At 37.6% G+C, this 27,448-nt stretch overlaps 4 protein-coding genes across 8 annotated transcripts; 2 read left to right on the plus strand and 2 right to left on the minus strand.

The window, feature by feature from the left end:
• The first annotated feature begins 375 nt into the window (after window positions 1-375).
• Window positions 376-6,076, plus strand: LOC135620312 (phenylalanine--tRNA ligase, chloroplastic/mitochondrial-like). Its single transcript, XM_065123184.1, has 10 exons — window positions 376-778; window positions 871-1,064; window positions 1,678-1,884; window positions 1,966-2,083; window positions 2,198-2,274; window positions 2,946-3,125; window positions 4,423-4,467; window positions 4,826-4,930; window positions 5,669-5,782; window positions 5,867-6,076. The coding sequence occupies exons 1-10, from the start codon at window positions 496-498 to the stop codon at window positions 5,915-5,917; spliced, it is 1,374 nt and encodes a 457-aa protein (XP_064979256.1). The 5' UTR covers window positions 376-495; the 3' UTR covers window positions 5,918-6,076.
• A 372-nt stretch (window positions 6,077-6,448) lies between these two features.
• Window positions 6,449-17,284, minus strand: LOC135620310 (uncharacterized). 4 transcript variants are annotated; one of them, XM_065123181.1, is made up of 9 exons: window positions 17,104-17,284; window positions 16,600-16,983; window positions 11,414-13,998; window positions 11,255-11,322; window positions 11,053-11,179; window positions 10,845-10,925; window positions 7,069-7,180; window positions 6,910-6,976; window positions 6,449-6,814 (listed from the first exon to the last, which is right to left on the minus strand). In XM_065123181.1, the coding sequence occupies exons 1-9, from the start codon at window positions 17,168-17,170 to the stop codon at window positions 6,742-6,744; spliced, it is 3,564 nt and encodes a 1,187-aa protein (XP_064979253.1). In that variant the 5' UTR covers window positions 17,171-17,284; the 3' UTR covers window positions 6,449-6,741. The 4 variants fall into 4 exon arrangements, 2 of the variants coding, with proteins under 2 accessions (XP_064979253.1, XP_064979252.1); XM_065123180.1 differs by having other exon boundaries at window positions 11,053-11,322; window positions 17,104-17,283; XR_010489686.1 differs by lacking the exons at window positions 6,449-6,814; window positions 6,910-6,976 and adding an exon at window positions 7,327-7,528 and having other exon boundaries at window positions 7,073-7,180; window positions 11,053-11,322.
• Window positions 17,285-18,929: 1,645 nt separating this feature from the next.
• LOC135620313 (acyl carrier protein 1, chloroplastic-like) lies at window positions 18,930-22,311 on the minus strand. The gene is made up of 4 exons (XM_065123186.1): window positions 22,150-22,311; window positions 20,761-20,871; window positions 19,887-20,009; window positions 18,930-19,286 (listed from the first exon to the last, which is right to left on the minus strand). Exons 1-4 carry the CDS (start codon window positions 22,207-22,209, stop codon window positions 19,158-19,160), a joined length of 423 nt encoding a protein of 140 aa, XP_064979258.1. The 5' UTR covers window positions 22,210-22,311; the 3' UTR covers window positions 18,930-19,157.
• A 465-nt stretch (window positions 22,312-22,776) lies between these two features.
• LOC135620315 (probable feruloyl esterase A) lies at window positions 22,777-27,190 on the plus strand. 2 transcript variants are annotated; one of them, XM_065123193.1, is made up of 11 exons: window positions 22,777-22,922; window positions 23,001-23,151; window positions 23,335-23,414; window positions 23,992-24,057; window positions 24,183-24,230; window positions 24,340-24,407; window positions 24,944-25,016; window positions 25,103-25,264; window positions 25,740-25,934; window positions 26,530-26,618; window positions 26,692-27,190. In XM_065123193.1, exons 2-11 carry the CDS (start codon window positions 23,085-23,087, stop codon window positions 26,903-26,905), a joined length of 1,062 nt encoding a protein of 353 aa, XP_064979265.1. In that variant the 5' UTR covers window positions 22,777-22,922; window positions 23,001-23,084; the 3' UTR covers window positions 26,906-27,190. The 2 variants fall into 2 exon arrangements, with proteins under 2 accessions (XP_064979265.1, XP_064979266.1); XM_065123194.1 differs by having other exon boundaries at window positions 22,777-22,919.
• Window positions 27,191-27,448: the final 258 nt, after the last annotated feature.

The raw sequence follows: 27,448 nt of genomic DNA on the forward strand, positions 1-27,448 counted from the left end.
ATATTAATTAGACCGTCTTAATGCCAATTATTTATGAGCATTAATCAATCGAACTAATTCCATCAACATGCATAAAAAAAATTCAATTGTTTTGGATCACATCAGTGGGTTCGTGGAGAAGAGTGATTGTTTTAGTATTTGAGAGGTAAACAATTGACTTCTATGGTAAATATATTGTTAGGTTAATCAAATATTTGACTCCTTTTCCTTGTATTCTAAGTATTTAAAAATATTTATCAATCTTAATATATATATATATATATATATATATATTATACATCTTAATTGATGTTAAAAAGTTCATCATTTACTAATTAATTTAAATAAAAATATATATTCACTTGAAATAAAATTTGACTGACATGTTTGTTCTGCGGCGGAAGCCAATCCACGGCAGTGAGACGAAGGGCAGCGGTCATCCGCGAGAGGAACCGAAGCAGCAGCCTTCGCTTTCGTTTCCCTTTTTAACCTCCGACGACGAAGCGGGAGGAAGAGATGCTTATCCCAAGGAGCAGCAGCTGCTGCGCCCGTGCGCTTCGTCTATCCACCCACCACCACGCCATCCACATGGCCGTCCCCTCCCTTCTCTCCTCCTTTTGCCATCTTTTCCCCCGCGGTCACGGTTTCAAACCCTTCCCCCAATTCCTCTCCTCTTCTTGCTCCGCTTCCCCTCTCTCTTCTCTTTCCTCCGTCCCCTCCCCCAAGCCCAACAGGAGGTCCAAGATACCGGTCGCTGCTGCTCTGCTCGAGATCGGCGGCGTCAAGATCACCAAAGATGGTATCTTTCCTCATTTTTCTGATCAAGAATCGCAACCCATCCTTCTAGAATTCCATCTCCGTTCACAATTGCTGTTTTGGTTGATGAATCAGACGTGGTGCGAGAGAGCGATCCCACGAACAATGTGCCTGACAATATCTTCTCCAAGATCGGTTTGCAGCTCCACCGGAGAGATAATCATCCGATTGGGATCTTGAAGAATGCCATCTATGATTACTTCGACACTAATTACGCGTCCAAGTTCGTCAAATTTGACGATCTTTGTCCCATTGTTTCCGTGCAGCAGGTGATTCTTTTGCATTTTCTTTTGATAAAGTTTGATATTTTTGTTAGGGTTTACAATTTTTTTTTTATATAATGGCAGTGGATCGATCAAGATTCGAATTGGTACCATACAGGTCTTTTGTTATTGCTGTTATCTTTAACGAATATGAATAGGAAAAAAGGATACTCTCATGTAGCTTTAATCATCAATCTATATACTACATTGTGGTGTGACCAGTGAGCATAATATGCTTCCTACTGTGTATACACGAGATTGGATGAGTAAGAGTTTGGGCTATGTTGGTTACAACCTTGCTAGTTGGAAAAAGAAAACCCATTCCTTTAAGGTCGGTTGACAATTTCAAGAATGCTGGAAAAGATTTAGATGCTTTGCTGTGTGCTCTGAAGTCTACAAGTTATATCGCAGATATTCTTGAAGTATATGATGATGAAAATTGAATTGCTAATGAGCCAACAAAAAGTATGATGGAAATTATGGCAGTCCTGTGCCTTTTTTCTTGTTGTTGGATTTGTTTGAAGCTTTCTGTTCAGATTTTTTAAATGCATTCCATTTGAAGTTCACCAAATTTGGTTCATTGCATTCTTGTGGCTGACTATAGATCTGCTCACTGTAGAACTTCGATGAGGTTTTGGTGCCTGCTGATCATGTAAGCAGGAGTTATAATGATACATACTATGTTAATGCGGACACCGTCTTAAGGTGCCATACAAGTGCTCATCAGGCGGAGCTACTGAGGGAAGGACACAGCCATTTTCTTGTAACTGGGGATGTCTATCGTAGAGACTCCATTGATTCAACTCATTATCCTGTGTTTCATCAGGTTTTTGTCCATCGAAAGATTAAAGATCATAGACCTTATGTGGATATATGCGATTTCTTATTTTGAGCATCCAGCATATAGATGGAAGGGGTTTGCGTCTTCTCTCCCGACGAGTGGAAGGATTCTGGAACTGATGCAACATCTTATGCGGCCATGGATTTGAAGAAATGTCTTGAGGGTTTGGCAAGGCATCTTTTTGGTATTTGGAATCCGTGACATTTTCATTTTTGTTTAAATTTAACCCGAGATGCATAATTATAATTTTAAGATATGTAACTTGGAGTCCCAAGTCTAAACGTGCCTTAATGTGCAGGTGCTGTGGAGATGCGGTGGGTTGATACTTATTTTCCATTCACCAATCCATCATTTGAGTTAGAGATTTATTTTCAGGTTTGTTGCCTTTTGCCAGATCTATTTGATGGATCCTGCCATTGTCTTCCTCTAAACTTTCTTCTTAGAGCTGTATTTTATGAGCAGATGCTTTAATTAACTGGATCATTAGTTAAAATGCTTTGAGATTCTTAAAAATCAACTCTTGTTAACTTATGAATTAGATTCATTAATATCTACTTTGAAGTAAGCTTTTTGTTGAATGATACCTAGACCTAGTTCGTCTGAGTCGAGTAAGTTGTCATCCCTAGCTCATTTTAGGAATGACGATTGTGTAGAGCATGGTTTGATGTACCATCCAGAATGGTATGAAACACATGTAAATATCACCTTGCTTGAGCTCTATGTGAGTGAACTCAACTTAGTTACATAAATTTCTATCTGAATTCATCCCAAACTCAAACTATAGGGTAGTCAAACCCGGTTTAAGCAGATCCGATATTCTTAAAGTCATTGAAAAAATCCAACAGCTGCCATCCCTAACCTAATTCAAATAACAAATACAAGCTGAAGAAGGAGCAAACTTAGAGCAAGGCTTCTTGTTTAAGAAATTCAAGTACTTTCCAGCATTTATTTCTCGTCTCTTCTCATTTTTCGAAGCCGACTTTTCATATTTCTTATGATGTGTTAATTTGTAGCTTATAATTGCGTTCCTGTTGATGTGTTTTTAGGAGAATTGGATGGAAGTGTTAGGGTGTGGAGTGACTGAACAAGACATACTCACAAGAAATGGTAGGAAGGACTCTGTTGCATGGGCATTCGGGCTTGGGTTAGAAAGACTTGCGATGGTTCTCTTTGATATACCAGATATTAGGCTTTTCTGGTCCACAGATCAGCGGTTTACATCACAAGTATGTATTATTCTGGCTTTGCTTCTTCTTATTATAACCGATGCTAGTATTTTTTGTTTTTGTTAGAAGTATGTTCTTTGCTTTGATGTATAACCATTCCATGATCTTCATGTTTCTCACAAATGATGTTAGATCGTATGTATCATCATAATTTTCTACCAAGAATCAGATGTCATGTGACACTTGTAACCTTTTACTGTAAAACCAATAGGATCCAATGTCTTACTGATGCTGATTTTTTTTTTCTTAGCTAGAACTTTGTGCTTTGCATCGACTTGTAACCATTCCATGATCTCCATATTTCTTATATGTGATGTTAGATTATAAATGTCATCATAATTTTTGACTGAGATTTAGAGGTTATGCGACACTGGTAACCTTTTTACCATTAAATCCAATAGGATCTAATAAGACTTATTGGAAACATGTGTTACAAGCATGATAAAACACATATTTAGAGAATGATTGCAACAGATCATGAAAGTTTACAAGTTTGAGGAACACACGTGGTAAAAGTATTGGGGAGTGGTGTCCATGAACCTGAACAGTGTACATTAACTAGAGATTGTTTATGTGAGAAAGGTTGCAGACTTTGATGATCTATTAGAGAAATAAGGACTGCATTAGTGCTTTGATGATCATGTTAAGCTTCATAAGTAATAGTAATACACCGAGTGAACTCCTACTCGACACTTAGTGTAAACACTCATGATAGCACTAAGATGTAAGAACAAAGATCACACATCTTAGTTGATATTAAAGTCTGATACAAATTTGAGAAACATGATTTTGCATCAATCGATTTAAATTGCAGATATCATTATTGTTTTTAGATGTATAAGTTAGAAATTACCTTTGATTAACAGCTACTAAGCTAATACTGTTAAATTTTTTTTTTTTCTTCCATGGTGTCAATGTGTCATGTTCATGTAAAATATGCTGCCAAACTTAGATTGGGTCTTCCATTCTAAGCTCTATTGATGTCATGCCGAAAAGGGTCGAAAATGTTTAATCCCAAATTAACAATGATCCACTCATTAAGTCTTACTAGTCAATTCATATCTTCAACAACTAAACTTTTAAGGTATTACTTTTGCAAATGAGTCAAGGCATGCAAACCAACACAGAGATATTTGCAGCCAGCAGTCCTTCATTGAATGGTCATATTTGTGCCATAAGATGCTCTATAAGATACACTTAAGAATTAAAGAACTCTGATTTGCTAAAATTGGTTTCTATTAGTTGCTAAGCTTTAAGCTTCGTGTAATTCATTTGATCTACTGACTCCTTTGTACAGTTCTCAGAGGGCAAGCTTGGTGTTAAGTTCAAACCATTTTCCAAGGTAATCACACTGCTACTTGAACTTAATAGCTCACTCTACACCTTTTTTTTTTTTTTTCGGGTCAGTGGAAGACATAGATACTGGTTTTCCTTTTTGCTATTTTTCTTTGTCCAGAGTCGGTGTACGAATATCTGAAGCATTTTCACAGTTTTGAAATATGTCTTTGGGATACTAACATATTTCTAAGTCGGAATTATGAAGATTAAAATTACGTTCACCCAAAAGATCAAAAACAAAATTCTAAGATTCACACATTAGATACTAAAATAAATTGCTAAGCAGCATGAAGGAGACAGTTTATTGTTTTTCCTTAAGTGGTATTCTTTGAAACTCATCAAAAACTTGATGTCTTCTGCAGTTTCCTCCCTGTTATAAGGATATTAGTTTTTGGATCAGTGATTCCTTCACCGAGAACAACTTATGTGAAGTTGTTCGAGGAGTTGCCGGTGATCTTGTAGAGGAGGTATGATACAAGTGACTTTTTTTTGCTGTTCTATTTGTTCATCTTCTTATCAGTCCTTCTCAAATTAAAGATAAATTTAAAGGATAATTTACATAGCAAAAAGTTAAATTGATGCACAAGATTTAATTTCGTGGAAAGGCAATTGGAAGAAGCTAAGCAAAGTATTGTACTTCTAAGAGTCTAGATTGGTACACTTTGATGAAGTCAAACATTCGAGCAATAGAGGTCTAATGTGTATAAATGACAGCATTACATCTAATTACTATTATTTGTACCAAGGAATGAGAAGCCCTAGTTGACAAAACAGACAAACCCAACCTAGCTGGTGAGTTGAGTTGTGCTATCCAAGGGAACCGACAAGCCCTAAACCATCTTTGGAATGAGAGGAAGAAGATTCTTTGGTATGCATCGATGTCTCGAAGAGGAAGAAGAAGAGGAAGGGGTGGTGAAAGATGAGGAGGAAGGAGGAAGAGAAAGGAAGACTAGGCGAAGAGGAAGAACAGGATGACCATGGTGAAGGAGAAGGAAGAAGGAAGAGGGAGGGAGGGAGGAGGCGGTGGAGGAAGAGGAGATGGTTGAGGAGGGGAAGCATATCGGGTGGTAGGTTTGTTGAGGAGAAGCAATAGGGATAATCCACGGATCAGTCCAGGCACATACCCATGGTGAAACGAACTATGTTATACTGTCAACTGAGAACTGTCTTGCTTTGCTCAACATTTGAAGTTCTTGCCTCTGCAGGTGAAGTTGATCGACAATTTCACCAACAAGAAGGGTATGACTAGCCAGTGTTATAGAATCACATACAGGTCGATGGAACGATCACTTACAGACGAGGAGATAAACCAGTTGCAGGTATGGAGAATGAATGTTTGTGTCTTTAAGGATGTGTGCTTGTCGATCGACAACTGATGTATCCATACTAATTTTTTCATGCAGTGGAATGTCAGGGAAGCAGTGCAGGGCAAGTTGTATGTCACACTAAGATAAAAACTGAAGTCCGTCAGCTCTATACATACACTGCATAAACCCTGTTACACCTGATTGATGACTATATCAGACTTCCTTTCACTTGTAGCTGTGCACACAATATTTCTACTGCTTACGAAAGTGTAATATCCCAATTTAATCCAACATTTTAAGTGAGAATTGACTTTGAATGAATTTACGGGGGGGGGGGGGGGGGGGTTACATACCGTTCTATTTACCAAATGACTTTGTAAATCTGTGATTCCAATAGGTTAATGAGCCAATTATTACATGGGATCAGATCAATCATGACAACAAGTGTGATGAAGCCTTCGAACAAAGGATTGATGTGTTTATTAGATTAAGAATTTAAATGTCAATCCAATACACATTTACCTAAAATAATGCCAGTAATTTCAGTATATTACCCATCTTTGCCTTGACAAAGTAAATATCCATCATCACTTAAAAGATGCTTATTACCGAATTACTTCTTGGACGAATATATGTCATGCAACTGAAAGTAAAATTTAGCAACGGTAACAAAATCCATGAAGAACTCAATTTATCTGGCAAGGAGCAACTCCACGTATAAATATACTCTGAAAACCTTGATTACTACTACAAAAGTTCCATGGCATATGTAACAAGGAACGATCTGAAGCATGCTTTAGATTATACTGTACGGAGATAAAACTGCTGAGATAGTATGTATATAGACACATCTAATGTCAGAGAATTAAGTAAAATCATAATTTAGCAAAAATGAATACAGACCAGAACTGATTCGTGAAATCACCTGGCGCATATTAAGGGAATTATGCACATTTGTTCTCGGGAAGAAACTAGTCACAGCCTTTGTGTCTTAGCCGTGTAGTTGACCGGGTTTGTTTGATGTGATCCGCAAAGAGTCGATGCCTGTAGATGACAGGAACAAAAAAAAGGTGTAGGGACAGAAATTTTGTTGGCTAAAATTCAATGTTTCAGGAAAAAAGAACTTTAGAAGTACTGACCTTTCATATTCTAGCTTCTGGATTACTATACCATTGAGTAAAAGCTCCGAGCTGAAAATGCCGGCTCCTTAACATAGAATTCAACTATGGTAAGCTGTTGGATCTCTGACTGTATAAGCCCAATTCAGCTTAAATGTCAATAAACATGACAAACAATACCTTTCTCAAGGAGAGGTATGCAAATGTTGTAATCTTCTTCACAAGAAATAACCAAAAGATCATCCGGTACTTTATCTTGCTTCATTTCAGATCTCCCGATTCTCTTGAGTGTCTACGTAAAATTTGGCAAGTGAATAATGGATTAGTGAGTGTCAACAAGATCAGCAGCATGTCAATTATGCTGACTATTCTTTCCGGTCTATCCAAGTTAGAGAAAAAAAATAACATATTATGTTGTGAATGCCAGATGCGCATTACCTTACCACGAACAAATATTGAACAAATGCGGAAAATAGGTCGGATGCGTAGGCAAACAGTTCAGGCCTCTCAGTGCATGCTAACCCACCATTACAAAGAACTTTAGAATAATGCTTCATTTCAGGCCTTTGCAGACATGTGGCCCCTCCGCCATTTCATGATATATGAGTTGTGTTATATACTTCCAAGCTAAATCCCACCCCTTCAACATATTTGCAGTACCATGGTTATTTCAGTCCTTTAGTTCAATAGTTTCTAAATAGTTATATTGGGAACTAAGAAAAGGTTTTGTTGTTCAAGAGTCGGGTTAATGAAAAGATGGAATAAACCAAGGTATTCAAAAGTTGTACACAAAGTTCAAATGTTTGGCTCATGATTTTATGATTTCTGTAAAGAGTAAAAAAGCATTCTCAAGCTAATTTATTAGCAAAAAACATAATCATGACATGGTTAACTAACTAATTAGATCCCAATTATGCAAGACAAGTAAATACAACTACTGCTGTCACTTGACTTCCACCCTCTACAGACTGGTGCAAATTTTCTAGCCAATGCAAACTAATGCAAGAGAGGAAGTTTTCATAGAACCTAAAAAGAACCTTGGGAGATGGGAAGATCTGCCATGATGACAGCAGTTTAAGCTCGTAGAATCAAGAAACCAAGGTTCGTAATTTTGTACCGTACCAAAATTTCGAGCTTTGCTCGATATGGTACGGTACGGGCATACTGAGCGGTACACCCTATATATATATATATATATATATATATATATATATATATATATATATATAAAGGAGGTGTACGCTGCCTCGGCGACGTTGCCTCCTTTTTTTTCTCCTCGTCGTGTCAGATGAGGAGAAGACACGGTCTTCTCCTCGTTTGCGATGTTCGGTGAAGACGTTGAAGGCCGCAAATGTCTCCAGCCTTCGTCGCGTTCTCGCGGTCTTCTCCTCATCTGCGGTGTTCGACAAAAATGTCGAAGGCCGCAGACGTCTCTGGCCTTCGGTGAAGAACGCTGTCACGGACAAAATTCAAAACATAATGTTTGATGTAATACTTATGTATGTCCGTGTCTTTTGGTTTGTTCATGCTTTGCACAGCATGCAGAGGGACGGTCGAATCCTTAACAACCCCATTTAAGTTGGCTTTGGTGGCCGTTTTAGGCTTGTAAATAAAGGTTATGTCATGTGAACACTTGTGAGAGATATTCAGTCTATAGTGGACAATTTTGACCCTTTGTTGTGCAACCGTTCAGAGCTTGTAAAGTCTGTTTGTAATTTGCATTGTCTATGAAGTGTTTCCTGAAATATTTGCTTATGAATCCCGAGTGAGGCGCTTTCTCTAACCCGTTTTCTCTTTTGTAAGTCCCAAGGGACCACGGGAGGTTTCGAGAGGTTGACCTTTGCGGACGGACACGCAAGGATGCCGCACGACTTAGGCAAAACCAGCTAAGTTCGTGACAACGCGGCGAAGGCCGCAGGCATCTTCGGCCTTCAGCGAAGAAAGCAGCAACGAAGAAGCCTAGTCGCCGCCTCTCCGTTACCTCCTGGATCGGGATCGTCGAGGGAGGGCGACACCAGATCGGGACGCATCGAGGTTCTCCCGATTCTCCCTCTTCTCCCTCGACGCTTCTTTTTCCCTCGCCGCAGCCAGGTTGATACCGCCCGGTAGCAAGCGGTCCACGTACCGATCTGTTGGCGGACTGGTACATATCGCCCGATACAGGTGGTATCATTCAAAATTAAAATCCTTGCAAGAAACAACTTGCAAATTTTCCTAATCTAGGAAAGCCTAGATGAAATGTAGTAATGTGTATACAAGGCACACTGAGCATCTCTAAAACAAAGCCAAAATCCAGCAAAGCACAAGCCAGCTTCAATAACCAACAAACACAAAGACATAAAATCTTGAGATGTTATGATGCATCCCTAAATTTGAAGAGTTCATTGTAGGTAAGCACATTCAGGGCTGTTTTTCTGTTTAATAAGATGATCAACAAGTTACAAAACCTTCAGATCAACAAAAGCTGATTTGTGGAACCAGTATTCTTTGCCGATAAAGCATCTGCATACTGATCAGCTAATAAAGCCATTGCATCACCTGCTTCTTTGTTCTTCCAAAGTGTTACTGAATCCAGGTTGGTACAAATTTGAGTCCCATTCTGAACACTTGGGTGTGTCTAAAGGTAAGAGTACTGTTGCTTTGGCTCTATGATATCAAAACTCATTCAGTCAAAAGAACAGGTGATGGGAATTAATAGAATGGCCAAGTTATTAATTTTGCCAGAAGACGGATACTGATGAGACAATGGGTAGGTGCCAAGGAAATATAATCTGATAGGAGTACTAGACAGCCCAGCAAACATAACCTTGTATGTGCAAAAGAAAGGGTCCAAAGAAAGGCATTCTAGACTCTTACAGAAAAGTGAAAAATACAGGATGAAGAAAACAAAATAAAAGGACAAAAAGGGAAACAAAGGAATTGGTTCTCATTTTGTATTTCCCTATTTTTCTATATTGGAAATAGCAGTCATTTTATATGTGCAGTTCAGTATGTGTGATTGATTAACATACAAATATATAATCAGATTAAAAGAATCAGATGATTATATTTATATCTAATCATTCCACAGTCCTGGTAGTGAAAAAAATTAACCCACAGGTATATTCATGCCCAAAAGTTTCTCAAAGGTGAGTTCTATATTGAGTCTTGCATTCTCATCTTAAATTCCTTGTGTACTGCCCAGTGAGGCTTTAACAGTGGGCCTCAGAAGCCTTCGGATCTCACTGCCCTCAATAACCCAAAACTAACCAACATAGCTCAGACATCGATCAAGTCTTTTGGAGCCACGTTGGTGGCAACGAATGTTATATCTAGATTAGTCAAATAACTATACTAGGAACTTTTTGATGATCAGATCTTCAATAAAATTAATGGTGCCCTTTATAAGAGAATATCTGTTTCAATTTAGTGATGTTTCATGTTAATTTGAGGGAAGCAAAGTTTAACTTGATGAAGGTCAGAAATTTTTAATTGAGATATAAGGTGGATTATGTGACCAAGTTTTTCTGATAGGCTTTCTCTAGTTATTTAAGAAGTCATACTGCGTCTAATTAGCAAAGTTACCCATCAAGGGGCAGAACCACTAGGAAAAAATTGCTCTGGAATTCTTTTACTGGGTTTCAATGCGGTTTGGATTCCGGATGAACTAAAGAAAGACCTCATTAGAGATTCTTTTCAAGTGAATTCAAAACTTAGAATACCAGATAGGTGCCTAACAAGACACTCTGTCATTATTACTTCAACAAGCAAATGATAATTACACAAGTTCAACAACAGAGTCCCTAGATCTTATATACCTATTTAAAGATCAAAACCAAAAAAAGGGAAGCCTAGCACACAAAGCTTTCTCCAATGCAAGTTGGAGCATTGATGTGCCCAACCTTACATCCAAAATAAAGAATATATGATTTCTAGACTTCAAATTTAGGATATGTTGCATAGAAAAGACGAATAACCTGGCCACGAGATGCCTTAACCAAGCTGGAAACAAGATCTCCATTGGGTTTGACATTTGGTGTTATAAACACTTTTTTACCCTGCAAAGTTTTTTTGACAATGAGATAAGTGGTCACTGTTAGTTGGCTGCATCATCAAGAAGCTAAGTAGCAAATCATAGTGACAAAAGATCTATAGCCATCTAAACCTACAATGACCAGAAATTACCTGCAAAAGAGGACAATGGCATGCACGAGCCAGTGAAACAGGCATACTGAAACCTATCTCTCTCTCCTTCTTAAGATCTCTCAGTATGTAATTTTTCTCATCCATAAAACAGCCTGCCTGTCCACAACTTTCAAGCCACATAGGTGTAACCACAAGTTTACCAACAGCAATTGCCTCTAACATGTTCTGTGTGCGAACAAACCTGTCTGTGACAAAATGAGTTGCATCTGAAATTGAAGATGCAGTTGGAAGTCCTAAGCGTGCCAAAATCTACCACAAAAAAAGAAATCAAATATCATATGGTAGCTTTTACCCAATATTTGTACATCTAAGTAAAAAATGCATATACCAACATATTTACCTTCTTCTGCGGCTTAATAGTATTTTCAGCTAAATGATGACTAAATAAAACACGAACACCAGCCATATATTTCCGCCTTCGCATATCTTTCAGCATAGGAGTTGATGCCCCAGTAGCATCTAATCTAAGAAGTTCTCTAGCAACTAAAGATGTTGATACAACTTTATTGCATGATCTTGGAGGATATTGAGATGTAAAAACAGGTGACACAGCATTCATTTCTTTTGATGGTGTCGTACAGGCTAAATTATTTGGTAGGCCTTTTGCTTCTGATGACCCATATGATTTGTCATTTTCTTCAGCATTTTCAACATATTCTGAAGATGACATGTGTTTTTCTGCTTTTTCAGCATGCAAACTGTGGTTCTGAAGGTCAACAGAAAGAATATCAGCATCAGTTGGAATAACAGATTGAAGCAAAATTGTCCTGACCGATTCCTCAGTATCCTTGTCTGAAGATGGTTTAAGTGATGATCTTGTCTTCATGCCACATATCATCCTTACCACACTGGTACTCGGAAGTTCTCTGGCAGCTTCTAGTGACCTATATGTAAAAACAGATCTCTTTTTCCGCTGAACCTTATCCAGGATATCTGATATGCTTCTTGTGAAGATTTTCTCCTTCCCTTGTTGTTTGAAGGATCGTTCAATTGTCTCTGATGCACCAATACCTGACACAGGTGATGCTTTATTCAAGTCGCCATTCATGTTGCCAGAATTAACCTGACCTGTTCTCCTCCGTTTAGGATAGCGAGAACTATCTTTTGTCAAAGATAAAGTTTGAAATTCTTCTCCCGGAGATGCACAATTGAGCAACTTAGTATGAGTTGCAGGATGCCTTTTCACTTCTGTGGTTAGATTTAAACCTACATTAGCACAACCTTTTTCGGCCTCCACTGATTCTGATGTGTCAGAAACAATATAATGTACAGCTTCTACAGTTCTAGAAACATGTGCATCCGTCAACTTGTTAGGAACTTTCTGACAATCAGGCAAATCCTTATTCTGTTTCAACATCTTCACTCTCTTGGAATACCTAACACGATGTGCAAGATGTCTGTCCACCAAAATGTCATTATGTTGTTTTTGTTGTTCATCGAAATGTCTGTCCACCATCTGTTGTGTCTTTTCATTAAGAGTGGACTTAGAATAATCATGTCTGCTAACCAAACTCCTGGTATTTACCAACCTATCTGGCTTCCCCTTTCCCCTCTTTGCCTGCCTTTTAGCAATTATATCCACCAAACTATTTTTCATTCTTGAACTAGTAGAAGAAACTCTAGGTACATTTCGGTTTTCACTAGATTTTGTAGAGAGCATCTTTCTCCTTTTAGAACGTGTCACAATGACTTCTGGATCATTAACAGAAGTCCTATTTTCCTGTGGTACATTCTTTGAAGAAGCTGTGTTCATAGTTGGAATTCTGGCAGAATTGGAATTCAGAGTCAAATTTTCAGCATCAAGATGCCCCGTGTCCTCCTTTTCTGCATTAATCAGAAATCCATGGACTAAGGCTTCCATAGCCTCAGCTGCCATTTGAGTATCAGGACCAACATCACATATACCATCTGAACCTCTTTTGATTTCAGTTACATCCAATTGAGCTTTTGTATCTTCGAAAAGATTCTTCCTTATATTTGTTTCAGAAATACAAATCCTTTTACTTCTTACAGGACTGGATATCATTAACCTTGAATCTGAATGAACTGTTCCTTCATCAAATATTTTTCTGTTTGTACCTACCTCTCCACTTTTACCAACTGCATCTCTGGTTATGGCAGATTTGAGATGTCTAGTCGGGTGTTGGCTTTGAGTCTTCCATGCACCACATGTTTGTTCAAAGAAGGAATCCTTTCTTTTACTGAAGAACTCACCTCCTCCATCATCTTCAAGGTTATCATTCCAATCAAAAATTTGTGGCTTTCCAACTGGACTTCTGCAATTTGTTTTTTCAGAAAACAGTTGAACTCTCTTTGTCCCAGAAACAAGAGACGACTTCAAAATATCAGTTTCGACATCTTTGGTTTCTTGAGATAACCCCACATCATTGATTAAAAGAAACTTATCTACAGATTCCAATGCATTTGCCTGGGACACAATACTAGGTTCTTGAGAATTAACATAGCTTAATCCTGCAACAACATCATCAGTTGAGAGCAAATAAGGTGTGTCCACCTTTGAAAAGATGCTGTCATCCTTTCTTATACTGTCATTCTTTTCAGAAGGTAACAACTCATTGAACAGTCTTTTCACCCTCATGTTGCAGCATCTGCTCTTGATTCCCTCTTTACAGTAGTTCTGGGTAGACCTCTCAAAGCTTGCAATTTCATGGTCCAAGTCTAACTTACCAACTTTGATTCTGAAAGGTGTCAGTTCCATTCTGCTTTTTGTCCATTTATTCACACCAGTTACTTCCAAGCCTATCTGTCCATCTACAGCGCTGTCTTCCTTTTCACCATGTTCAATATTGTTAAAAGATCTTGACACATGTCCAAGTTTCCTAGAAGCAAAGTATCGAGCTGCAGCAAGACCAGATGTGCGCATTGCTTCTGTGCGAACTGCAGTAAAGCTCCTTACAGTAGATCCTTGAAAAATAAGAAACAGAGATATTGTAACTCAATTACGTCAAATAAAATGAAAGAAAAAAACTTTGCGAGTGTCAAATTTGCCTCAATTTGGCTCATAAACCAAGAAGCCTTTGCTAGCAGCAGAAAGACGAGAATATTTACCAGGGTTAGACTTGCAACAACCTCCACTCACAATAACCCAAATATAAAAACATGGTCTCCAAGAGAAAATGAGGAAGAAACAGAAGCATGAAACTATAATCTTTTCTAGGACAGATTTTGCAGAAAACAACAACTGGGCAAATATGGAATATATAGAATGGAAAAAAATTGTAGGAAGAATGATCAACATGAATAGCAAATGACAAGTGATAAAACTGCTCTATAAGAATTAGAAAAAAGCTTGAAGCATCATAACTTGTGATAATAAATGATGCCTCTAACAAACACAAGGGTAGGATGACCTGAAAATAAAATATCACATATATAAAAAATAGAAGCAAAGAAAAAACTGAGTGAAACCCAAGGTTATCTATAGAATGCAAAGCATACAAGGTAATTCAGATTAATCCCACTTCCTAAGCTGTTCAGCTATTCAATGAACCAAGACCGTAGGATGCATTTGGTTTGAGTTAAAATAAACAGGGTTAACTTATCTTAACCTGGCTAATTAACTTTTCAAGACTGTAGGAGCATTTTTTTGGTTTGGTTTCTAAAAGTTGGGTCAATTGGGTTGGAAAAAGAGATATCTAAAGTTATTTCAAACCACCATTTCAATTAATCATTTTGTCCTGATTATTTAGGTTAAATGCCTTTGACTGGCTAATATTAATACTTCTTAGCTTGAGAGTCTGATAACTAACCTAATAAACACCAATCATGTTTTTTTTTTTGGAGCAAACAGGCAACTGCGGAAATATGATGTCACCAGCAAAAGAAAGCATAAACTTCACATTCCAAATCCCAAGCCACATTTGATACAACCCATACATAAAGCATATGGGCCACATACTCATGGCTTGAATCTCAGTGTATGTTAGTCTGAATGGTGAAAGTTAGACATTGCTACTAAGGTCCAGTGAGATGTAACTGTATCACTAGAAGTCAATTATTTTTTCAGAAAAAATGATACAGTAACTTAAAAGCCGATTACAGAAGACACATCTAGCGTCAGAGGTCAAAACATTCGATAATTGTAAAAGCCAGTTATCCTTCCACAAAAAAGTGGATCAATTAGACCTTACAAATTTGGCTATCCAATTAGCCACACTGCCTATTTCCCTATAGATGTGTACTATATTGACTTTTGTAAATTTGGACATTAGCCATTTAATGTCCTTAAAAACATTCCATGTACACCAAGGGGGGTTTGGTTCTGCCATTCAGTACATCTGATTCAATTATGAGGTATCTGATTTCTCCTTCCAAGCCCTATTTCAAAGCCAACAATTTGCACATTAGACTAATTCTATTTGGTAAAAATCACCCCAGAAATTATGCATTTCTCCTGGCAATTCCTCAGGACGAAACCAGTACCCACTTCTTGTAGTTATTCACTCCAAGAGCCATCCACATTTAATTTGACCCCTGCAATTGACATATCTCCTTAGTCCTTCCTGCATTCAAACCTATGTTTGTCCATAGTGTCAAAGGTATGAGTTGCAGCCTTGTATACCTGGTAGAAGGTCTATTAGGACTGTGATTATGGAGAGCCTCGTTATGGTCCTTCCAAATAAGCCATAGTGTGCTGGCAACCCAAAGCCCTTAGGATCATATTCGGATAATTATCCATATCATCTGCTTGAGCTAGTGTCCCTTGACCCAAATTGTCAAAAAATTCTGAACTCAATATTCAAGTTATACATAATGTGACTCCAAACTTCCTCAGCAAAGGTGGCCTAAGAGAAAATATGCTCCAATCTTTCTGAAATAAGTGAAAAGATATAAACAATCTTTTAACCAGCTTTAATAACCATTATCTCTTTTTGAAATACACACTTAGTTTTTTACTTCCCTAAAGAATAACAACCATAACCTTTACTGAAGGCATGAAAGTCATGACTCCTGAAAAAAATAATAAGAACTATCAAGAACCCCTGAAAACTATGTTCAAAACCTACCTGTTCATCTGGAATTGACTCGAGTTGAATGTTTGCTTATTTCTCTGTTCCCTTACCCATGCCTCAAGCCTTTGAAACCCTGGATATCACCCACCTTTGACAGTAAGATCCCTTAAAAAACTTTAGGGAAGGGTCTATTTAATTTAAGAAGGATGATAACAAAGAGTCAATGCATGACATGGTTTCCGTCAGCAAAAGACACCAAGATAGGTCTTGAGCATGTGAAAGCAGGATCATATGTCTATACATTCTTAGGAAAGAATACTTAAAGAAGAAAGATGAATAAAATAGCTTGCCATTGACAGCTTATTAGAAGATTAGTGTCACAGCAACCACTCAAAACAACCAGACTCAGGTAACATATAAGATAATATAGCAATCACTGTTGCAGCACTTAGGAAAGCAAGGAAAGGCAAGGCAGCCAAAGAAGCAGCTCGTTGGGTTAAAAGTCACAATCATAATATTTGCTCAAATAAGAAGGCATACAATCGAAACCTACCGGCATCCCCATCATCATCATCATCATCATCATCACCACCACCATCATCAGTGGAAGCATCAGAATCAACCATATCAACTTTCTTTTCATCTGCCAAGCCTGAGTTTCCTCCATTCTCTAAGACCTCCGGTCCGAACGCATCACCTGCATCATCCTCTCTATCTCCGCAGCGGGTAGCACCATCATCCAAAACACCCTCGTCGTCACCACTGAGCACCTCGGTCCTATCCGTCTCTTCATCGCCACTGTCGACCACAGCGGTATCCTCATACTCATTCACCAATTGCGTCTTTCCCCGCTGATCAATCCCCCCAACGCCCTCGCCGTCAGAACTATCGGAGCCATCTAGGGCTTCAGTCTCACCGTACAAGATCGGGACTTCCCCTGCAAGAAGTGAAATCCTCACCAAACTATCAAATCAACATCACAAGACGAAAACACAAGAAAAAAATTACAAATTTCGTTGTCCAAACATTCGCAGAAGAAAAAAATTACGGCAATTACCGGGAGCCGTAGAATCAAGATCCAAGACCTGGGTCTCCTCGTCGTCGCAGCCGGCGGCGGAAACCATGTCGATTGGAGTGCCGATTGGACTCCGCTGTGGTGACAAGTGCGATCTTAGAAAGAGAGCGAGTGATCGGAAACGACGACGAAAGAAGAAGGGTTTGAGCAATAATGCAATATAAAAGCAAGAGGAGAAGATCAATCTCGAGCGATGGGAAGAAGGCGGAGGGAAAGATGGACGTGCCGCAATCAATGTGGGGCCCAGTAGACGTGAAAACGGGTCGGGTCGGGTCGGGTCGGGTCGGGTCGAGGCAGAGCTTGGGCTATATCATGCGGAAGGCTGTCCATGCCTCATCCAAAACCGATCCGCCAACAGTCCAGGCTTAAGAACTGGGAATCATCGATTCTGATTTGTGAATAAAATAATTTTTATATTTAAAAAACCAGAAGCTTCTCCGTCAAATCTGAATTTATAGATATTAGAGTCAGATTATATAACATACTCATTCATAATAATTAATATAATAATATATATAATTTAAGTAAAAAAATAAAATCTATTTTAATTTTTTTATCATGGACCATTTAAGTCATTATGGTTTATTCGTATTTAAAATAATCTTTATATTTTTAAAAATATAATATATAAGCTCTCCCGTCAAATCTAAATTAAGTCTATTTACATAACATGTTGATTCATAATAAATCATTAATATAATGACATATATATTTAAAATTTAAAAAATGGTTAAGTTTTGTCTTGTCGAGGAAGAGAATGCGAGGGAGGTCGTAGCGGTGGACGAAGGTGGAGAAGCAGAGGAAAGAGAGGTCGGAAGCGGAGGTGAGAGAGAGATAGAGGCATATGAGAGGACGAAGTGGGAGGTGGTGGAGACGATGCCGCCTAGGAGGATGAAGAAAGTATATGAGACCACTATGTGTCTTGCATCAAAGTATTCAACAAATAACTACCTAAAGTAGGACTAAAAACTCCTAAGCTTGTCGTCAGCGTGAGAGAGGTGAGAGAGGCTGCATACATACAATGCCCTACTAGGCAGTAGCAACTCGATGCTATTGCTAGTGGTTATTTCTACGACGAAGGTTTCGATTTTTTCTTAAAACCTAAATTATATGTATCATTATATTAATGATTTATTATAAATCAACATGTCACATAAGCGGAATCTAACGTCTGTTAACTCAAATTTGACGGAAAAACCTTATATGCCATGTTTTTGAAAATATATGAATTATTTTAGGCATGGATAAATCATAAAAGCTTAAGTAATTCATGATGAAAATCACTTTAAATTTTTTAATTTTAAATTATATATATCATTATATTAATGATTTATTGTGAATCGTAAATAGACTCTAATATTATTTGTTAATTCAAACTTGATGAAAGAGATTTATATGCTATGTTTTTTAAAATATATAAATTATTTTAAATATGAGTAAATTATAAAAACTTAAATAATTGATGAGCAAAACTACATCACCTAAAAATAAACTTAACCCTTGAAATTATTAAAAGAATTATAGACTCACTTCTAACAGGTAATAAGTCTGATATTCCAATCTAATTTGTTTAAAACTTTAGCAATCATTGTACTTCACCCCAAAGACAAAAAAAAAACATTTTTATCCACATAATAATTCGTAAAGAAATTGTTAGGAGTTACTGGATATTCTTTAATATATACGTATACATAATCCCCATTTAATGTTGGTCCTTACAATAGAACAAAATTCATCAAGATATCAACAAATGGTTTCAGCAATTATATCGACCAGAAAGGCATAAATCACCAACGAAATCACTACGCTGGCAATAGAACACAACATAATATGAGATCGAGTATTAGTTCATCAAAAAACACAAAAATGTTGAAGTTGCTTAAATTAACTTAATAAGACTGATGACCAAAAGAAGCACATGACCAAGTTTTGCTAGCAGTCTCATGCTTTACTTCTGGCAGTACATTATAACGATAACGAGGCAGAGCAAGTTTACTAAGCTACAGAAACTTGTGGCGGAACACATTTCTATCCGCTTAACAAGACTTTGCCTCCACTAGTTCCTGGATCAGATCGGCAGCATCCTGCACGGTGATGATTTTCTGGGCACTTTCTTCTTCCACGCTGATACCAAATGCTTCCTCGAGGCCCATCACAATCTCGACCTGCATATTTGAGAGAATATTTACATTTTGAAATGCGTAAAGAGAATTGTTTGGCACTTTTCCACAAGATAATGAGAAGAAATTCCACAATGGCACTACCTCAGGTAAATTCAGCAAACAAATGAACATATCACTACAGTTGAAACAGAACAAAAATTAGATCGGTGCCATCAAGATCCATGAGTAGTCATGACCTACATCAGGAGAAAATCTATGCCAAAAGATGCATATTACCAAAGTCGCAGAATCTTAGGGATAAGCCCTTAGTTTCAATGAATCCTGGGAAAGTTGTTAGGGTACTGTATACATAATCAAGAGCCCAGGACTTCAACGATATAATTCATCTACATGAAGTGGAAAATTGTTTTAAAAAATAAATGTTGAATATTACTTGGGGATTTGAATATGCTAATGCGGTTCGATAATCAAACTACAAGTTTGCAAATCAACAATCTTGGACCACATGCTGAAGGCAAAATCTAAACAACCACCACATAATACACATGTTATTAGTAGCTATGGAAGACTGAAACTAGTTAAAATTCTGTGTCATTTCGGAGGTACTTTCTGAATCTGTAATGTCAAGGGCAAACAAGATACCGTGTCTAGAGAATCAGCACCAAGTTCAGAAAACTTTGATTCTGCAATAACAGCAGTGCCCTCTGGTACTGCCAACTGCTTCCTGACTATTTTCAACACCTTCTCCAGAGTATCTGACTTGGCCTATTAAAAAAGACAGCCCTTCAGTCTATTTCATGACTTGGTATGAGCTAGGATGCTGGCAAATAATCATTTAAAACAATAAATTACAATTATAAAGCAATAATAACAGCTAAAATGGGGAGCTCTTCATGCATTCTGATCAGCAGTCAAACAATAGATGAAGCAACTGCAGGACTTCTTTTTAGCTCATAAATTTATATCCAAGTAAAATGGAAGCTTTGTCATTCCAGTGTCTTAAAACTAATTGAATCGATTACGTTATTTTCCAGCAACCAAGAGGCCCTTAACTGCATGTGTTTTTCTTTCTTGAAACAGTGTAGTCCTTGGATTTCCCTTTTTTTTGTCAGCAGAAACTAAACAATAATCTTGTTCTAGTTTACAAGGTAAAAAAGTAGAGTACATTTAGTTTACTATTTGGCTTTCATAATTTGGTCAAAGTGAGAGCTAATGCACATTCTTCATTGTTAGTACATTACAGCCAGATTTATGCTACATTGTTAAAACAAAACATTAGCACTATGCACCTAGAACTTTTCATGCATTTTACTTTTTGTATCACACATTCCACACAGATATCTATGAACTAGATCAGACTGACATGCTGCTCTTTCATTCACCCTTTCCTTCTCCAACATTTTTGTACAAATGTGTTCTCAAACCAAGAAGACTGCAAGAATATAATGTATGACAGCCACTTCAAAAACAGTAAGAATAAAAATCTACAATAGTTGCATAATTAAAAGATACATACAGCACAACAAATCTGAAGGCGTGATGAGGCAGGTTGCAATCGGATAGCTGGAAAACTCTTTTTTATGCTGGAAAAAGAAATTGATTTGAGACTAGACAACTCTTTAGCAGCCTGCAAACCATCCATAAACCTTGTATTATCGTGTCTGGATAATTTTCACAGCAGATAAAACTCATCACAGAACAGAGAAAAATCAACCAATAGTTTGATATGAAATTTTTTGTGACCCGCTTTCATATCTGTCAATCACTATCTCTCCATTGCCTGCTTTCACATCTTTGATGATTTAATTCATATCTCGTCTAGGGTGCCACATTTATCTTTGACCTGACCGATATAAATTTGTAGACTAATACATTTTTACCACAAGTCTTAAACTTGCATTTGTGTAGCAATAATAACAGAAGTGATCTTCACTTCTCCTATAGAGAACAGGGGCACGCCCTTCCCAATCTTATTCATAATTCAGGCAATGACTAATGCAGCATAATATTCACTCTAGAATCCACCTCCAGAGCCCATTCTGGATATGTGTACCCCATCATAAATATTATATATTATAGAAGGAACAAATCCATGATGCAACCAACAACCAGGCAAAGCCATGGAACTGCCAAATCAGTAGCTTTCTTATTCAAATAAGGTCATTTTGCAAGCATGTTTTCCTCAGGACATCAATAGACAGTTTATACATATTTACAAAGTCCAGCAGTCTGATCTTCAGATTAAAAGCAACTAAATTTTAATAGGCGACTTTGAAAAAGTAGTCATCAAATGATTGTCTTAAGATGGTACTGTAAGATCATGGAAAGTTAAAAAAAGACAATTATTGGGCAGAACCCTATTCTTGAACTGAAGTTTATTACAAATCAACAAACTATAGGATATCCCAAAAGCAAAACCCTGAAAAGTAAGCCTCCTTGGTGTCCAATTTCCTTAAAACTTGGGAGCAGCTCCTTCAGCCGATCACCATTCCCACCGTTTAATCTCACTACCCAATAAAGACGATATGAAAAGTTTTTCCATTACTTATCTTCTTTTAACAAACTTCAGTGAAATAATGTTTCACAAGGCCTACAGATCATCACTAACTTGGTGTCCTAATCAACTTAATAACCCAGAAATTGACTTAGAAAAATCAGATCAGACGCTTGATCCGATCATTCGAAGATACCACGAAACCGGGCGCAATGAAGAAGATCTTTCTATGATCAGGCAACAGAAATAGATTTATAGTTCGAAATCACGAATAAGAAAATCTTCTTCGACGTCCACTCATCCGATCACTCCTAAAACCGCAAACGTCAGCCTCACCAATCAAGCCCTCGAAAAAGAAACGAAGAATCCAAGATCAGATCGAGGTGGCGGCAGATCGATAGAGATCACTACCTGCAACGAGTGCCACGGGCGAGAGGCGATCGAGATCGTCGTCCCAGCGAGAGAAGCCATGGGTCGATGAAAGGTGGAGGAGAGTGAGCGAGAGATCGGCGGCGAGCACGAAACGCAGGGAAGATGGGAGTGCGCCGTGTAATAGAGAGCGAGGGTGCATACACTGAAGATGGACCACCCGGATCGAAAGTTGCTGTCGCATTTACATAGGATCGGACGGTCAAAAGTTGCTGAGGGAGGGACGGTCGTGTTAAATGACCAAGACGCCCTCGTGCTTCGAACGTATTAGGAACGGAGTAATTATATATTAATTAGTCCTAAGAAATATGATTTGTTTTCTATTGTTTTATAATATATTTATTTATAGATATAATATATTTTTCTATCTTTTTATTTTTGTATATAATATATAAATCATGTCACGAAAATTTGGATCACAATGACAGAAGACGGCATGCAAATTGGTGAATTCAAGCGAAATAATTGGTAAATTTGGCATAATTTTCCAAACATTTTTTACCAAATTTTAAAGTCCAACAGCTCCTGCGGGTCCCATGGTGGGCCCTGCTCCAATGTTGTGCGAAATAGCTGTGACCCCCCAAGTAGTTTTGTCCCTTACATTAAACACGGCAGCACGGTCACTCCTCTCGTTGACTCGCAGGACAAGAGGTGCATCTGGGGCTGGCAGATCGAAGACAAGAAGGGGAAGAAACCCTCGAATTTTCGACGTGATTGATCTCAGCTCGTCCAAAGATCTCGAGTCATCGGAAGTTGCACGTCTTTTCCGCATTCTTGTTCCCTTGCAGCTTCGATTTTGAATCGATTTCAAGATTTCCAGCTCCTTTTCCCAGAAATTTTGAACTACGGATTGGGGAATCGCGGAAAGGCTTGCTCTTTGTCCAATTTCGTGTAGGAATCCAACCTTGTCGAGGGTTATGGCCCGAAGGCCGTGGTTAAAGTTGCTGGTTTTGGTTGGATTGTTTGCCTTTTCCGAGGGAAGAGGTACTTACTGATCTTTTTGCTATTTTATAAATCAATCTATAGCCACCGTTAGATAACTCTGATAAATTCAAGTAATTAGATGTGGTTTGCTCAATTTCAAACTCAAAAGAGCAGAACTTACTAGCTCGAAATTCCCTTATTCTGTGAGGTAGTATTTTGACCTTTCTTCGTGATGGTTAACAGAAATTAAACTCGCCGATGAGGATGGGGCTTCTCTCTACAACCGTACTCTAGCTAAGATGATCGTGGAGTATGCTTCTGCTGTGAGTATAACCTTGATCATGTGTTGCTTCCTCACACAATTTTAGATTTTGATAATGGAAACAAATATTTTTATCTGTGCTAATAGTTCCATTTATGTATGATCAGACATCTGATCAGACACTTGGTTTTTCTCAATAGCCACATAGGATGTGCTGCATTTCCTAGAGTATCAGACTAATTAGGATAATATGTTCTTTATCTGTTTTTATGGAGCCAAAGAGCATGAAGGAAAATTGTGTTTGTGCAGTTTTCTTGATGCCATGAAAGTGAATTCTGTTGGATAGCCCTACCAAAAATTGACTCACTCTTACTGGTGAGGAATAGGTTTTTTTTTTTTTTTTTTTCATTTTCTGAAATTTTTATAAGTTGAAAGCTTTTCACAGAAACTTTATAAACTAAGTGATCCTTTTTAATAAAGATAGCATTGTCTATAAAACATACTTAAAGCCTTGGCTTTCAGTTTTTGATCTTAAAACAGACAAGACAAAAACATTCAGAACCTCTTCCTGTTAGTCATCAAGGTTCTGCATCTAATTTGTGAATATTATGACCTGCAAGTTTAATTGCCTCTTGCAGGCTTACATCACAGATCTGACGGCACTATTCACATGGACCTGCTCAAGGTGTAATGATTTGACGAAGGTAAAAAGAACAGACGGTTACTCGTTCACATTTGTGTTTTTGCAATAATGAAAGGTAGACTTTGCTTGACGAGCTTTCTTGACAAGACTCCCTCTTTCTAATGTTGGATGCATGAATTAAAACAGGGGTTTGAGATGCTAGAACTGATTGTTGATGTCCAGAACTGCTTACAGGTGGATTCACATCTTTCAAGAGCGTATATATGTTAAAACTCAAATACATCTGCTACTCGACTCAGAGAAATTTCTTCTTGTTCTTTTGTATATGAAACTTCTTATGTAGGCATTTGTGGGAGTTGCTCATGATCTGAATTCCATCATTATTGCATTCAGAGGCACCATTGAAAACAGGTAGAAACCTAATTTATGATCTTATTATCTATTATAATTATGCTGTAAACATCAGAATGGACATGGATGGCTCTAGCATGGATGTTTTGGGTAACAAATTAATGACTTTGGTATATGTCTCTCAATACATGTACTCGAATGCAAATTTTTTTGCCATCATTGACATGGAAGTCTCTGTACCATGCTGTCTATGGGACACTAAATACCACACCTCGATGGAGGTGATATATGGCACAACTGTGCGCTCTTTGTTGTGCCATTGAATAAGAAATGATCATATGCTAATCCACAATATGATTAGGTCTGTTAGTTACCTTATTATGTGCCATGTCATGTGCATAAGGGCTCGGGAAATATTACATGCAATCTTTATCCTTGATCATTCGGACTCAGACAATGAAGAATGGATCTATGGTGAATGAACTAATTGCAATATCTGTAGATCTTGTAATTGTAAAGAATATGTATAATGTTCTGTGAAATCTTTTCTGATCAGTGAAGTCGAAGATGCAGTTTGACTTACTGTCTTTTTACAGCATGAGGAATTGGATTGAGGATTTGTTCTGGAAGCAGCTTGACTTGAATTACCCAGGTGTACAAGGTGCAATGGTATGCAATGTTCCCTCTGTTTATTTGAACCTACAATTGGTGAACATACCTTTTAGTCATCTTCATCTCCATTGTTGACACTGTAGGTGCACCATGGGTTTTATTCTTCTTACCATAACACTACTCTGCGTCATGGGATTCTAAGTGCTGTTCGAAAGATTAAGGAGTCATATGGAAACATCCACATAATTATTACAGGGCATTCGTTGGGAGGGGCTCTGGCATCATTTTGTGCACTCGATCTTACTGTAAGTGCTACCAAAATTTCTCATTTGCATTCAGCTTATAGACATCCAAGCCTGACAGCAGATCTGCAAACTATGCAAATGATATTTCATATACAGCCATGCATTTAAAATTGGAATGATCATCTTTTCATCTTGCTGCCTATCTTTTATCGTGATAGAAAATGTGAACTGAATTTCAGGAGATTACTTATATGCATCTGCTGGACTTTTGTCTTGAAAATTTTCAAAAAATATGAATTATGTGCCAAATTAGCTCCTGTACTTGTGTCAATTAGCTGCATAAGGATGTTTTTGATGAATTTGCTTCTTTGCTTAGAAGGCTAGCAGGGATAATCATTATAACATTTAATGCTAGTATAGTTATTTTGCCTCAGAAAAATCTTGTTTAGTAATTGGCATTATTAGATGATATCGTTGACTACAAATGCAGCGTTACTAGTTGATATTGATGTAACAGGATTTGTTCTTGTTTTAGGTCAACCATGGAGTACAAAATGTTCAGCTTATGACCTTTGGACAGCCTCGCATAGGAAATGCTGCTTTTGCCACCTACTTCAACAAACATGTTGCAGATGCAGTTCGTGTGACCCATGAGAATGATATAGTGCCACACTTGCCGCCATATTACTCCTATTTCTCACAAAAGACATACCATCATTTTCCAAGAGAGGTATACTCTGTCTGAAGTTGTCCCACATAATGTTAGAAAATAACTAAAGTCAAAGAAGTTAAATCATGTTGTCTCCCAAATTCTTGTTTGATGACATCACTCGATGTTGTGCCTGAGCATTTTTTTGCCTGTAGTTTAATCTTTCTGGCTCCAATGCCATAAGTTCTTAACTGCAAATCACCTTCTTAAGATTTATCTACCTATTCTATGATATGTTTCACTAGAGCTTTGCAGACGACACCATATGTTCAACTTGGGACCAGACGTGACTCATGGACTGGGAAGTATATTTGCTCTAATTTGTGTTGTAAAACCTGAAGGTAGAAATTGTGGTTGTTTAACTAAACCTCATTCGAGTTACCAGAGCAAGATCAAACTCGCTGGTCAAGAGTTACTTAAAATTAGTTCCTAATTGGTCAAATCCTGCCAAGAAATTGTACTGTAGCCAGTTTAGGTTACAAATGAAAGTTCAACCTCCATTTATGTGTGCCATCTTTTTCCTTTTTCGCTCACAAACTTTCATAATCCTGATTGATTTAAGCTTCTATGCTGTATTGTTCAAAAGGCATCATTTTTTATCTCAAAACAATTTCAGGTATGGCTTCGTGACATTAAAGTGGATGGCCTAGAAGACACGGTGGAGAAGATTTGTGATGAATCTGGAGAAGACCCTTCTTGTTGCAGGTACTTATGTTCCTTCCAAGTTTTATAGCAAATATTTTCAGTTATATCAATGATTGTGCTTTGTCTTCAATAGATCTGTTTACGGGAGAAGTATATGGGACCATCTTAAGTATTATGGTGTCGAACTACAAGCTGATACATGGGGCTCTTGTAGAATGTTGAAGGATAATAGTGTTCTACAATACTATATAGAGTACAATGGTGACATCATCTTGTCCAGGGATCCTTCTACTCCATCACATTTGAAACTAAATTCACCTCCAGATACCAGTCGCAGCACCGTGTAGAATTCATTCATTGGTAAAATATTCCAACCAAAGCTTGTAAAATAGGTGTTGATTGCTATATGCCTGTATATAGTGGACATCATCAAATTCATTGTGTTCATGGGAAGAATGTATATATGCACCCCCTTTTGAACCAATGTGTTAAGGTAAATATTGGTTGGTGTATCTTAATGTTTAATTTAATATGAAGTTGTGCTTGCAAAGGAATGTGATTATGAACAGCATTATTACTGCCATGGTTTGATGCCACCGGCGATCAGCTATCAGAACTCTTTCATTGGTTTCCTTTGCTGCTCTCTTTTTAGTGTTGCTGTTCTATGCTTGCCGAGAATGCTCAACTATGCATAATAATGTGTTTCTTGGTTCTGATGGTTTATTGTAGTTAAAACCTTAAAATTAGATGTACTGTAGTCTTCTACCTATCAAAAACTAGATTGATGATGGCATTGGTTATCTTGCTCGAGATTTGCAATATTTGGAAATAGATTAAATTCAAAAGTGAGGACTTAACTAAATACCATTTTTCTATAAGAGTTGACTTTA

This window comes from Musa acuminata, chromosome BXJ2-8, assembly GCF_036884655.1.
Source record: "Musa acuminata AAA Group cultivar baxijiao chromosome BXJ2-8, Cavendish_Baxijiao_AAA, whole genome shotgun sequence".
Classification (NCBI taxonomy): Eukaryota; Viridiplantae; Streptophyta; class Magnoliopsida; order Zingiberales; family Musaceae; genus Musa; species Musa acuminata.